The 15,041-nt window shown below is 41.3% G+C and overlaps 1 protein-coding gene across 1 annotated transcript in view; it reads right to left on the reverse strand.

The window, feature by feature from the left end:
- Positions 1-3,886: 3,886 nt before the first annotated feature.
- THEMIS (thymocyte selection associated) overlaps positions 3,887-15,041 on the reverse strand; it is a 108,045-nt gene continuing 96,890 nt past the window's right edge. Inside the window, exon 7 of the mRNA XM_006139427.4 lies at positions 3,887-7,933. Coding sequence (XP_006139489.1) covers positions 7,914-7,933 — 20 coding nt within the window. The 3' untranslated portion in view covers positions 3,887-7,913. The remainder of the gene's footprint in view (positions 7,934-15,041) is intronic.

The raw sequence follows: 15,041 nt of genomic DNA on the forward strand, positions 1-15,041 counted from the left end.
GGACAAAGATTTCAATTACTCAATGTCATTTTATGGATAAACTTTTAATGTACTTTAATGAGTCCTGTCATTATCCAACCATTTTAAAAATACATTAATGAGGTCTAAGAAAATGTGGGAGTTTTTACCTTAATTACCTGGTTCATAGCTCAGATTAATTATACTTCAACAGATTTTGTGTATCATCTAAAAGTAATTACTGCAGCTTCCAGCTGTTAAAATATTAAGCTAATTGTGTTCAAGAAAAGTTTGAAAACAAGATTTTGACCTTTTCTGTGTTTAAATTAGCTACATCCCCCAGGAGTCTTTGTGAAAGACAATGGGCTGACAACACAAATGTCCAGACAAATCAGCAAGGAGCATAACTACATATTGCAATTAGAATGTATTTGTAGAATACATTTTTACAAACCAGTAATTGTTTCTTTACATTGATGACATTAGTTAATACTTTTTAAATGGTAGTCAATAATTTCAGTACTTTGGAAAGCAAAGTTGATTTGAACAATTCCTCTTTTTCAAAAATATCTGGTGAGTGCTCACAATTTTGAACTTACAATACCTAGGCCCTGAAATTCCAAAGAATTCTGTGTAGATATATCCCTGAATCCATATTAAACTTCATTAACTTATTCTGAGGAGGCAATCCTTAACTGGGTCAAATCTTTAGTTCCTTTTTAGTCTATGGTTTCTCTGGTGAAATTCTCAGAGAAGGCAACAGAGGTTTGCCAGAATTAGGACTAATTTGGCTCATTATTACACTTTTGGGGTTTCATTTTCTACAGAACTTTCTGATTTTAGGTGTTTATGTTTGTGATACAAGATGGCTGACTCTGAGTATAAATTTAGTTTAAAAATTCATTTCCCTAAAAGTATTTATTTAAAACTGATTGTGGGAAATCTTTAACACTGTTTTTCTCAGCTCCCTCTGCAAACAATCCTCAACAGTGCAAAAAAGGGTAAATGGTACTGCTAGATATACCAGCTGATGAGCAGGAGGAGTAGTGAATGGAGCCATGCTAAAGTTGGCCTCTGGAATCAGACTCTATAAACCTTATTTTCAAAAGAAAAGAAAGAAATAATTCTAGCTCTTTTTCTAGGTTAGACTTAAAAATGTAAACACGATTACCAGAGCTGAAAGGAACAAGTAGCAGGACTTCACTTCTCCTACGCAAATGAGGGGAAGGTGGTCTAGGTGAAATTACAGTAAGGTGGGTGCACAATTGATGAAAACACCACTCTCTCAGTCATCATCAATGGTTTGCTGTCAACTAGGACAGTGTATCTACTGAGCCTGAAGAGGTCAGTTCTGGATCCTCTACTATTCAATATTTTCACTAATGATTTTGATAATGGAGAGGAGTGTATGTTTATAAACATTACAGACACAAGCTGGGAGGGGTTGCAAACATCTGGAGGACAGGAATAGAATTCACGACCATGACAAATTGGTCTGAAATCAACAAGGTGAAAGTAAATGAAGACAAGTGTAAAGTACTTCACTTTGGATGGTAAAATCAAATACACTTTGTAAAATGGGAATTGACAAGCTGGTAGGACTGTTGAACAGAAGCTGATGGTTAAAGTGGATCACAAATTAAATGAGTCAATAATGTGGTGCAGTTGCAAAAAAGGTGAGTATCATTCTGGGGTGCATGAGCTGACATGCCACTATTCTCACATTCACCGAGGTAGCATCAAAGTGAACTTAGAGGCATAAAGTGTGAAACTTTTCAGGATCTGAGTCACTGTTTGGCCATGTTCCACATATTGATTTAACTGTTTTCATCTTCCTCATCAGAAGTAGTATGGGTTATACAGAAAAGGATATCCTGTGGAGACAAGTAGAGAATAGATATGAAATCTAGGGGTCAAATAGGCAAATCTATCACTGGAAAATGCAAAAGTATTCCTGTAATGGGATGGTCAACCACTTTAAGTGGCAAGAAGCGTAGGGCCAGCCAACCTTGCTGTTAGGCAGAACTCCTTTAAGAATGGGTGCTTGAGCCTGGTGGAGGAAAGAGGTCAGCGGATTTCTATAAAGGACTGAACAAGCTTAATTGATGGGGTTGCTGCCAGAAGGAGTTTGGCTCCTGTTCTGTGGCAGACCCCGGAAGTGAAAGAGTTAACTATAGATAGGTCCAAAGGGCTTCTGGGAGCCTGCTGCCTGCTTTTGTCTTTGTGTTAGTTGGTGAGTTTTGTGTTGGACGTTTAAATGGCACCCTGAAGGAAGGGCCTGATTAGACTCTTGGCATGGTGCTAGTTCTTCCATATCACTCCTCTTCCCCACCCCCAACACAAACATTACACCAGGCTTTTAATCTTTCAAAGCAAACTTGGGTTCTCTTTGAAGACTGCATGTATTTAACACCATGTCAGCTACTTGCAAAGAGCAGCATCAAAGCAAAAAATTAAAATAACACTTGGGCAGACATAAGAGGTAACTACAGTATGAAATGCACTAAGTGGTGAGATAACACGCGTCAACCACAGCACTCCTTGGCAAGAGTGTTGCAGATAAGGATGTGTGTGACACAAAGAAGGAACACATTGTATTTAAACAAAAGGCTTTTTGGCATTTAAAGGAGAATGCTGGGAGAAAAGGGTTTTTCTTATCTCTTCCAAGCAAAGAGGCAGAACATATGGAAAATGTGCATGTTGATTATCCACATGGAAATGCTGTCTCACTAGGGGCTTGTCTACACAATAACTCTGTGTGCAGACATCCTTCTTCCAAAACAAGACAGTCCTACTCTTGTTTAGTTTAATATGCTTTCTGAGTGAAGTTCAATGGAAAGAAAGCACTGCTATTGCTGAATAAAGGTGATGACAGTCCGCAGTCCGCAGTCCGCACTAGGACTAGCTGTTTCTGAATAACTCCATGTGCAGATAAGCCCTTAGTGAGTGTGCAGAGGAAGGCAAGCTCATTAACAATAAATAATTAAGTCTTTAAGCTAACAAGTATATTGGAAGGGTTATGCCAATCATTTACAAGGCAACTATTTTATTATTTAATAACATGACATATTCTTTCAGGCCTGGGAGCAATGTTCTATGCTTCCTTACCTGCGTTTCTCCTTTCATTCTTTATCTGAGTCCTCTCTGAGCTGGGGGGATCCTATGCAGGTCTCACCCATAGGTCTGTAGCAGTACATCTCATCGTCCTGGTTGCATGGCTTTGTCAAACAAGGTAAATTGACAAAAAAATTGTTGGGATCGTCAGTATAGACCTAGTCATGGTGATGGAGCTAATGAGCCACAACTAATACATCAAAAATACTCCACAGAGCTATGCCCTCTGATACTGCTTTTTTGTTAAAAGAAAAAAAAAGAAGTGCCGGTACTCCAGAGGAAAAGTTGTTGAGCTCTGACTGGAGGTACCGGTACTGCGTCTGAAGGTGCCGGTACTGCGTACTGGGCAGTACCGTCACAAAAGAAGCACTGCCATCTGATGCCTTTCCATGCAGAGTGGCATCTTACTACATGAATAGTGTGACTGTTCAGGGCAACTTACCTCTCAATGGTCCAATGAGGACATCCACTCCAGGCTTCTCAGCCACCACCCTCTTGAGTAGAGACCTCTATGTTCTCCTTCTTGACCATGTTTTTTTCTAAGCTGCACAGTTCCGTGCTTATACTCTGAATTTTCCTGCAAATCAGACTGTCTAAGCAGGCCTGCTTTGTTTTCTCCTCAGAGACTATAAAACAGCATAATTACCAAAAGGCATAAGTCACCACACAGTTCACTCTAAGCAAGTGCATTTATTCTTAAGGTGAAAGCACTACAGAGAGGACATATTCAAACAATACAAGAAACTACACACATACTAATAGGCTTAACATAGATTCCCCGTCTTCTCCCCCCCGCCCCCCCCTCCCGCCCCGCTCTCCCCCACACACACTCCAACAATGGCTCTAAGTGGTGATCAGACTTTTGAAACTCTCCAAAGGATTTTTCTGTAATCACAAGTTCATAACAGCTATTGGCTCTGAATAAGTACCCCCTAGGAATCTGAGAATTACTCCTTTATTCAGCTGGGGGTTTTAATTTGAGAGACCGTGCATAGGTTATCAAACAGAGGATTGTCCCTTCTTTAGGGTGATGCTTCAAAGTTTCACAGAGAAGGATTGGAACTTACTTCATTTACAAGTTTAATTCTTACGCAAATGGTATGAACAAGGACATCGGCTGGCTCACACACTACTTTCCACATCCTAATGACTTAACCAACCAAACAATGGAGGTGCTAATTATTCTCATCAGCCTGTTGTAACTATTTGAACCATCTACTCACTGTCTCTCTATTTTTTTCCTCCTTTCTCCCTCCTTTTTTCCTTCTCCTCTCCTCCCCATTCCCCTATTTATTCTTGGATCTGGACTTCTAATACTCCAGTCATCTCAAGAAGTGGGTTGCACCCACAAATCTCATGATACCGTCTACATGTTTTGTTAGTTTTTAAAGTGCTACTAGTCTATTTGTTGGTTTTAAGTTTTCTCTGTTACAGACTAACTCAGCTACCCTCTGAAGCTTTTATACTTCTTCAGGTTTACATTAGCCTTGTCTCCCCTCTAGAGAGTCACAGACAATCCCACAAAAATGAAGAAATGATGCAGTTTCAATACAATGAATTCCTCAGCTACTTAAACTTTAACTCAGAAAGGTGTGTCCAAGATATTGCCATATCTGCACAAGCAGTGCCACTTAAAGTAGTGGGAACAGAAGAGTAGGCAAGTACTACTCCACACAAGGAAGGGTGGACAGAATATAATCCTTTGTAATTATCACAGAAAGAAGGATTTTATAGGAAAGCACAATAGTAAGGGCCAGTACCACTGAGATTTCACTTTTACAAAAGCAACCACAGTATATATGTTAGTGTGCTATGAGATAAACCTTCAATTGCCTGATTCTGTGATGAGCTGAGCATGCACAACAATTTACAGGCTTGAGCTTTATTATGTTTGTCCTTGTTGCTTCAAAACCTCAGACCTCTGCCACTTGAGCTAAAGGACAGTTTTGTAGTAATAGATCCCTTATAATCTCTAAACCTCCTACTGAATGGCATCATCTCTCTCTCTCTGTCTCTCTCTCTCTCTCTCTCTCTCTCTCTCTCTCTCACACACACACACACACACACACACACACACACACACACACGTAAAATACAGCTTAGCCTCTCATCTGAACAAATGGGTTTTGCCCACAAAAGCTCATGATACTATATATAGCTATATATATACATATATTTGTTAGTCTGTAAGGTGCCACAGGACTACTACTCAATTTTACATTTATGTATGTAAAGGACTGGACTTGCCAATGTTGCAAACTGGACTGTTTTTACCCACTAAAAAGAGAAATATTATTTTATGTGCAATCTATTCAAAGAGGTCAGAGAGGCATTTCAATACAGCCATTTCACAGGCCACATTACCCAATTAATCTTATGTATACAATAGGCAGATTAGGTGGGTGTATACATACAAATCGACACACATACAAAACTGTCCCTCATGTTAACTATTTACATGCCAAATGTTGTCTAAGAACATGTGCATACAAAGTGCTATATAATGGCTTAATTTAGACAAATTGCAATGGTTATGGTAAGGAAAGTTATTTACCCTAATTGCATTAATATAAAACAGTGCAAAGAAATTGTAAATGAATTTACTATAGAGGTAACTAGCCATTCCATGGATTTCCTCTAATTAATTCAGGGTATAGTATATACTGAGAGTATTTTTCTTTAAAAATATTTAGGAGAAAAGATATAGATGTTTTAGTGCTTTGTAATTATGGCAGTACAGAATGCATGCTATCAACTTATATATATCAACACAATGCATTCAGAGCTACATTTAAAGGCATGGCATCCTGATCTAAAAAAGCAGAAATACCCACTATAGCTGCTGTTTCCACAGTGGTAGGATAGTGGTAGGGCACCAATGAATGTACCTCAGATACTCGTCAGCTAGGTTTTTGATGCCAGGAACCCATTCACCCATAATGGAACTAAAAGAGATATTTTTCATTGTTCAAAACTATTTAGAACATTTTAAACAGAAGTGAAACTAAGTGCCAGGATTTACCAGTACACTGGAATCTTGGGCATGGTGGGTAGGGCAACTTTGGTCCTGGCAGGGGCGGAGTCTCAGGCAGAATGGGAATGACTAAAGGGACCAGACTCCCCCAGCCAGCCCTTCTTGGCTGCTGTTGCAGCAGCAGACAGGAGCTGCAGCAGTGGGGAGTCCTGGGCAATTTGAATGGCCTGGGGCTCCCAGCTACTGCTGCGGTAGCAGTGGCCAGGAACCTCAGGACATTTTAAATTTCTGGGTCCCAATGTAGCTGCCTCTTTTGCTTCACCCTGTCGACAGAGCTGCTGAATTCTACTGGAAGGGCTCCCAACAAGGGAAGGAGCAAAAGGGGCAGCAATGTTAAAACGCTGCCTTGACAGTGCTTTAACATCAGCCATATACGGGCTGGTACTGGCAGCTGTTTCTTAGTGGTATGAGAAAACTTTCCATACTGTCCCACTTTCACCTCTGATTTTAAGCAAATTTTTCCCTCTTTAAAAGAGTATGAAGCGTGATTTCACTCTTCTTGGGGTATTCTTCGTTATAGTTCATCTTTTGTATGTAACAGGTGGAGCTTTAATCAAGGCCTAATTGCACCTGTTTAGCACAGCCCCCTGAAAGGCTGTGTGGAGATGCACGGACCCAGAAGCTCCCAGTTGTGCTTTGGGTATGGGTGGGAGATTAATTTATCACGTATCTTTTTAAAATTGCAGCATGCTCCTTCCTCGCAATGCGTAGGAAGTGCTGAGACATGGCTCTACCTCCTCTTTTCAGCAAATTCCTCCCAGATTGAGTGACTGTGCTCCTCCCCAAAAGAGATACTAGGAGCCTCAGTGGCTTCTACTCACACTCCGAATGATTAGCTCTTCCAACTCCTAGTATGGTCACAATGTAACCCAAAATACTCAGATTCACTTTGTGCCAGGTTCAGCTACCTATCATCCCACAGGGTGGTATCTTACTCTGTGGGCAGCTGCATTGATTTCAATGGGATGATGAGTGAAGCAAAGGTGCTACTGGCACAGTAAGGTATTGCCCAGCACCAGAAAGGGTGGCAGAAGATGACCCTTTGTAATTTTGAGTATACCACCTAGAACTCAACCTGGAGTAGGAACAGTGACAGACTTTGCCAGGTCCTGGGGAGGATCTCAGGAGGAAGGGGCAGGGCTACGGATCATCTAGTGCTCAGCACTGTCTGGACCACACCCTGCCTCCTTCACCCAGCCCTCATTGTTGCCTGCACCATGCTGAGTGGGGCTCTGCTGGCAATTTAAAGGGCCCACAGCTCTGTCTGCTGCTGCTGTTGTGGTACCAGTAGCAGCAACCTGGAGCTCTGAGCTATTTAAAATCACCAGGCCCTGAAGCAGCTGACCCATTGCCGTCCTGCCCGACCCTGACCAGCAGCTCTGACCTGGAGCATTTGCAAATTGTTTGAATAAATGAGAAATTACTTTAAGCTTCTCTCCCCAAAACATATGTAATTACAGAACACTTTAGAAAAAGGAATTGTAGCAAGTACCCTAGAGTGGGCTAAAAAATTAATGGATGTTTTGGGTACACTGAGAATGCAGAATTGGTTCCTAATTGGCATAATTATATCAATATGTCAATAAATATTTACAAGGGAAATCATTTTTGTTCATAAGACATTAACATGTGTGATTTATGATTATGAAAGCAATTTAGTTTCTCAGGGGGATTGATGTGGCTGAATGCTCTTCACGAGACAGAAAGAAGATGCTGTTTCTTTCATGATTCGTCTGTTCTTCTAGTTGTAGATGACCTTAGTACATAATATATGCAGTTTTCCACTCGTTTCTGGTTAATTTCAGTATTATTCCATTTTAGAGGTTTCTGAAAACAAACAAAAAGAAAATGGATGAAACTGAAACAGAAATCTTTTGCATTGGTTTTAAAATGCAATAGTGAATGAACTTGTGGGAGCACCAGCATTGTGTTGTGTGAACAGTTGTGTGTCAGTGAAGAATTATCATTCAGCTACTGCCATTTGCTATGTAGCTTAAAACAGATAGGGAGCAGATCAGTTACTAAGGAGAAAACCCTGTCACTTCTACTGACCTCAGTACAATACAAATTCCACTCTTGCAGAGGGGAAACTACAGAGTGAGCTGTTGGTTAAAACAAAGGAGAGGGAATCAACAGATCTTGAATAAAATCTTGGTTCTGTTGGAGTCAATGACAAAACCCTCATTCATTTCAACAAAGCCAAGATTTCACCATTCTCTGCTCTGCCACTGGCCAATTGCATGATGTGAACCAAGTCACTTCACCTTTTTGTCCGTCCATTTTTATTTGCTAGATGTGACCCCATTAGTAGTGCCTGAGTGTCCCACTCTCACATCCAGAGATGTCAGAGCCCAGACCACAGAGTAGTGTGTTTGTAAGCTTGGGTACCTTGCAATGCTTTGCTGTTGTGGCTGCCTGGATACTAATTTACCAGCATGCTGGTCACATTCTGAGTGACCCTGTACCCTAGCTGAGCAGTTCTAACCCCAGCAGCCTGTCTACAGTTCTACTCGGGTTTCCACCAGCCTTGGTTATTATTTTCTGGTTATTATTATCAAACTCCAAGTTCCAGACTTTCCTAAAGTTGTGTTTTGCACTGTCCAGACCCCTCCTGGACAAATCAGAGAAATTACATGGTTTGTTTGTTCCTCTAAATCAACAAAATACATCACAGCTTATTATCTTAACTGGGGTGAATACACCATTCTGTTTAAAGACAACATTGAGTTGGTTCGTGGTAAATATGATATTAAATGTGTTAACAAAATATCTATAGGATTAAGTGAGTTCAAGTGTAAGAAATGAAGATAGAAAGAATTACAACTAAAACAAATAAAAATATGCTTGCTTCTAAAAGTCTAAAATTTAATCTATCAAGATACATGCTTTGCTCATGATGGCTTCTCTCACAAGTCATTATTTTTCCCCAAGCATGGTTGACATTCTCTCTTTCAGGACTTTCCACAAAAGTGAAAAATGCTGGCTTTCCTTGTCTTCATAGCTGTAAGAGCTTTACTTTAGCAGGGTTTCTCATCTATATTCAGATCCAAATATTTTAACTTCTCTTTGTTGAAGGATCCATCTTTCTCAGCTTGCAAGAGCTCTATTTCCTCATATCTCTCTTGTGATGGATGTCACTTCTAGAGACTGCTTCTGTGCTTACTTATACCTTCCAAAGTTCAATGAACTTGTTTCAAGAGGCAGGTTGACTTCATACTGTTCTTCCCTTCCTGTGGGGTTCCCATCCCCCTGAATGTAAACAGGGCTTCCATAGTTTTGATTGCACCATGCTTAATTTACATAGAAGACAGGTAGATAGCTGTCCCCCTGCCTGTCAGAGTGGGAACTGCTCCTTCTTCTGTTGTTTGGCTACATACTTTAAAACATGCGAGTATTCATACTTTCCTCTATAGTGTTAATAAATACTTTTCACACTGAAACTGACACCAGTTCAGCACCCTCTAGTCCCCATCACCTTATAGACCAGCTATCCTTTGAGGTGGGTTCTGAAAAATAAAACTCAGGCCAAGCTTTTCTCATCTACTGGGTGTAGACTTAGGATGTTAAAGACTAGTCAACTATCTGATAAGCATTTGCTTGTTGGAAAGTCTTTTGACTAATTGATATCCCCCCCTCCCCCGCTTCCTCTATGAAATAGAGGCAGCAAAGGGGGAGGTGAGGGGTACTTCTAAGTGTCAGTGCAACACAGCAGTGCTGCTACTTTGAAACCCCACGGCGGCCACAGATCAGCTGTGTGGCGGGCTGTCCCTTTAAAACGCCGCCTCTGCACAATTCAAAGGGGCAGCTGTGGAGCCCAGGGTCAGCTGTGGAGTCTCCTGCTGACCCCAGGCTCCATGGCTGCCGCTTTGAATCATGCAGAGGTGGCGTTTTAAAAGGGTAATTGCTGTGGAGCCCGGGGTCAACAGGGGACTCCCCAACTGATCCGGGCTCCCCAAGGCATTTCCCTGGGTCAGCCGGGGATTCCCCAGCTGACCCTGGGCTCCTAGTGGCATGAAGCATAGCATGGAGCCTGGGGTCAGTGAGGGACTAACTCTGAGTCCCCCGCTGACCCCGGGCTCCAAAGTTTTGAAATGCACAAGAGCCCCTGTTGGGGACTCTTGTGCATTTGCCACTTGCAGCCTGGAGTCAATGGGTCTTCCACTGGCCCCAGGCTTTATGCGGAGTTCCGCATAGTGCAGAAGTGCATATCAACTAGTCAACTAGTCAATTAACTGAATTTTAACATCCTTAGTATAGACACCATGCTGTCTTCTCCCCCATTTATTAAAGTAAAGTTTAACTCTAACTCTTGTTAACTTGATGAGTCTGTATACTTCTCACATGTAAATTGAGGTGAAAACAAATTCTAAAGGAGTTGTGCCCACGAAACTCATGGTACTATCAATAGTTGGTTTTAGTCTCTAAGGTGCTACAGGACCACTCATTTTTTCAGCTTTTTTTAAAGTTACAGAATAACATGGCTATCCCTCAGACTTCTACACTTTTTTTCTTTTTTTTACCATAGATCTGTTTAACAACTCCTACAATATACCTGGCTTACACTCACTTTGGTTATATTCCAGCATACATCCATAACTCTTAAAACCCATTTTGTACATATATCCCACAAGAATGTTAATGATCAGTGAATTATTCATTTTCAAATGATATCTCACAAGGCAAATCTTGGTGCAAAAATTATTACATGGGTGTAAATACAGGAGCATTTAGTGATGTACACACAATCTTTACTGCATTTGTTATCAAAATGCCCGAGACAGGACTACATTATCATCCTCTCTTTAGAGCTGAGGAATTGAGAAACAGAGGCAAAGCAACTTGTGTACGTCACTTAGAAAGTCTGGGGTAAACCAGGAAACTGCACCTGGGTCTCTCCAACTCCTGTGCAATTACCCCAATCACTCCCCCATGGGCGGCCCTAGACTAGCTGCCAGCAACTGGCGCCCTAGGTGAACCATGCAATCGGCGCCCCCACCTCCAAACCCCTCAACAATATTGCGCCACCATTTGGCGCCCCATTTAACTTGGCAACCTAGGCAACCACCTAGTTCGCCTATATGGATGGGCCGCCCCTGCACTCCCCATTCACTGATGCTCATATGTTCAGCTTACATTGTTATCTCATTTAAAAGCTTCAGCCATCCTATCAGACAGCAGAGAAAATATCAAATGGCAAAAGTTCTCAAATGTGGGTAATGTAGTTCAAATGTAGGCACCAAAATCCATAATTTAATAACCTAAATAAAAGCAATGGGACCTTTAAAAAATGCTGGGAACCCACAACACCCAATGACTTAAGCAGGAGTCTGAATGCCTAAATATGGATTTAAATGCCTGATTTTAAGATACTGGAGTCTGAAAAGTTTGCCCTTTGTCACATGCTTCACATTCAGTAAAGAAACAAAAGGAATAGTTACCCCACAGTGAACGAGAGTCTTTGCTTTGTGTGTAAAAAGCAAAAGGCTATGAAAGCCCAGAGGAAAATCTGTTAGTAGTATAAAAGACAGAAATGCAATATAGTCTAAGAGACAATGCACAGGCCTGGCAGTGAAGATCTTTCAGTGGCTTCGGGCAACTCTCTTTGCCTCTCTCTTTATCTTGTCTGTCTGGATTGTATGTTCTTTGGGGCAGGGACTGATTCTTTTAGTTCCTGGCACAATGGAGCTTGGATCTCAGCTGGCATCTCTGTGCACGACTAAATACAGTATTATACACACTTATTTAAAATCTGCTCCCCTTTGGGGGCAGAAGCTGAAATGAGAGTTAAATTATTGGAGTTTGCTTTTATTTTTAGCATCTTAAAACATTTTTGAATAATTTTATTATAATGTAATTTACATCAATGAATTTCAGCTTGATCATTGTCTAGGTTTAAATAATTGAAAGGAAGAAAATGAATGGGGGTAAATTAATTGGAAGTAGCCTGGTGGTGTAATCAACATTAAAACTTTGGCATGAGACCTTTGATTCCTGCCCCTTACTAAACTTAAAGAGATGTTTTTAATACGGGCCAAAGTAGCAAGTTCATCTCTCTTTTGACTGGCCCATTGAACTGACATTATGGGACTTTTTAAAAAGCAGACTTAATTTATCCCTGCAATTATGGCTTCCTATAAGTCTTCCATGTTTGCTTTTGCACTCACCAAAGCTTTGATTTACATGCACCAATTAAATCCACATTTCCCAATGCACACATGAATGTGCACACAGAGAATCTTGGCAGAAGAAAAACCCTAATGGAGGATTTCTGAATGTCCTGACCAAAAGATTAGAAGAAAATCAACATGTCCTTTGGCTATCTAATGATCTCTCAGCCACCGAGTAAGATAATTTCTGGGTCTGTCATTAATCCAAGACTCTGATAGCAATCTCCCTAGAGACAGCAAAGGTCTTTCCTTGTATGTTCTGCTAAAGCCTTCAACCAAGAGGACTAATAAAGTGCAGCCTTTTCTCTGCTGACAAGGAGTTTAAAGGGCATGTGTATAAAGGCTTGAAGGATCTGATGCCTCAAGAGTAAATGGCATAATTAGAGTCTGAGCCTTCAGGCAGATGTTGTCTCTTAAAACTGCATTCTGCCTGGCTCCCCGTGGGTAAGAAATCAAATGAAAAGTTTTTCTTTCCTAGTGTAACCATTGCTTACAGTGTCCAGTTAGTCCCCTATCTAGATGACAGGACAGCCATGAAAGCCAGAATCATTACTGAACTCATTCTGGTTAGCTGGGCAGAGAGTACAAATTCCCTGGCTAGTGCAAATCTGGACTAACCCATCTTTCTCCCCTTTTCCTTCTCTGACAGCTGTCTGGTTTTTTTCCTACTCATCTGGGTGTGATCTGCTATGGCTGCTGGGGATGCAGTGGACTCAAATCCCTCTGTTCTTGCTGCTTCCTGGCTCTCCTTTTCTCATGCCCCATGAACATTTCTGTCTTAGCATATACACTGGGAGCTGTCTCCATCTGAATTAGAAATGCCTCATCTCAGTTAATGGTCTTTTGATGAAAGGGAAGAGAAGACAGGCTAAAGAACCACTGCTGCTGGCCCTCCTACAGCAGCAATGGGCAACTGAGGCCAATGAGTGGGCCACATGAGTGGCCCTACTTCACCTCAGTCTGTCATATCCAAGATGGTCTCCCAGAATAAGGTAGTTTTGCTAACTGCAATTGCATAGCTAGAATTTATGGGACATGACAATTGAACTGCAGCAGCACTTTGATTGGATACAGAAGGAGCTCACAGTCAATGTTGTGTGCAATCAGCACGCACCTCACTTCACATGTCCTTCCTTTATGTGTGTGTCACTTCAGTAATAATGGTAGGGAAAAAGCTACATGGCTGGAAACCAGTAGACTCTAGCAATGCTGCACCTAAATAAATCATCTTGCAGGCCACACGTAGAACCACAGTAGGCCGTATCCAGCCTGCAAGTTGCACTAGAGGAATCAGGTTTGGAGTAGGGTTGCCAGATGGTTTCAGAAAAAATACCCAACAACAAAAAAGAACCCCAAGAGAAGTTAAGCAAAACAAACAAACAAAGAAAACCCCACTGTGGCCCCTTTAAAAACCACGTAGTGAGGCTTTTGGGCCTTAACAGGCTGCAGGTGGTCGCCCGCCATCTTGCCTCCCTGCGCTGAACTGGACAGCTCCCCAGTAAGCAATAGGGTTGCCAGGCTGCCTCCATATTGACCCAGACAGCCCAGGATTTTTGCCTCCTGGCCAGGAAAAAAAAAAAAATCAGAAAGTACCGGATATTTTAGATGTCCAGTATTTTCTGAAATTTTTTTACCGGAGAGGAGACGAAAATAATGGGCTGTCCGGTTCAATACCAGACACCTGGAAACCATAGTTTGGAGATAGAATAAAACATGATCTGATGCTATAAACTCCACAATGTCTGCACAGAGGGAGAAGAGGATTTGATTCTGTGAACACTGGCCTCAAGTGAGAAGTGGAAGAACAGGATCTACAGGTGTGCCACATAGTTGTGCTGCTTGCAGAGGACTAGAACCCATGCTTGAGACATGGGAATTGATACAAGCTGCCACATACAACATTAGCTATAAGATGTATAATCTCTTCTAGTGCATCCTTTTCACCTCCCCAGGCATACTGAGGTTAGAGAAATTTCAGCACCTTGGATCCTCACTGAAAATTAGTCTTTGAACCCTACACTGAGTTAAGAGGGAGGTTTGTGGGGAAAGAGATTAGGAGGGAAACCCTACAGAGGGGAAAAAACGTATTATTAGAGTATGGGGAAGCTGAGGACCTCAGTCACCTTTTCCACTAGCTCCACCCATAATTAACAACATTAAGTTCAATTTGTGCTACATTTAGGTTATTAAACAATAAGAACCAGATTCTTATTTACTCCCACTTTAAGTTCCTTTCACACAACCAGAGCAGCAAAAAGTAGCCTTCGTGCAAAAGAGAATGAGTATCTAAAAGTGGACCTTTTTCACAAAGCTAAGTTACAGATTACAGATAGTATATGCTGGTTTTTGTTTCACTAGCAGTTCTAAAAAAAATGGAACAACAACTTGTTAAAGTTCAACTGAAACCAAAAGCGCTGGACAATTTCAGAGAATTACAAAAGTTGACAAAAATTTTAATTTGGGATTGAATGAAACTTTGTGTCTTTGGGCGTTTTTTAAATAAAAAGCAAAGTACATGAAGGGCTAGAGTCACAAAACAGCTAGTTCCCTGATAATCATTAGTCCTTTAGAATATGTCTATGCCAGTGTTTCTCAACCAGTGGTATGCGTACAAGTGAAATTTGGCAAAAAATGTCCAGGATTTTTCCCTGAAAAGGGGATCAGGGAAGAGATGTAGGTACATGCCTGTCAAATTGAATGTTCAGAGCCGCGCACCCGGATGTTAACAGATGCTCTGCGCGTGCACCCCAGCTCTGGTGGTGGCAGTT

This window comes from Pelodiscus sinensis, chromosome 3 (genome assembly GCF_049634645.1).
Source record: "Pelodiscus sinensis isolate JC-2024 chromosome 3, ASM4963464v1, whole genome shotgun sequence".
Lineage (NCBI taxonomy): Eukaryota > Metazoa > Chordata > Testudines > Trionychidae > Pelodiscus > Pelodiscus sinensis.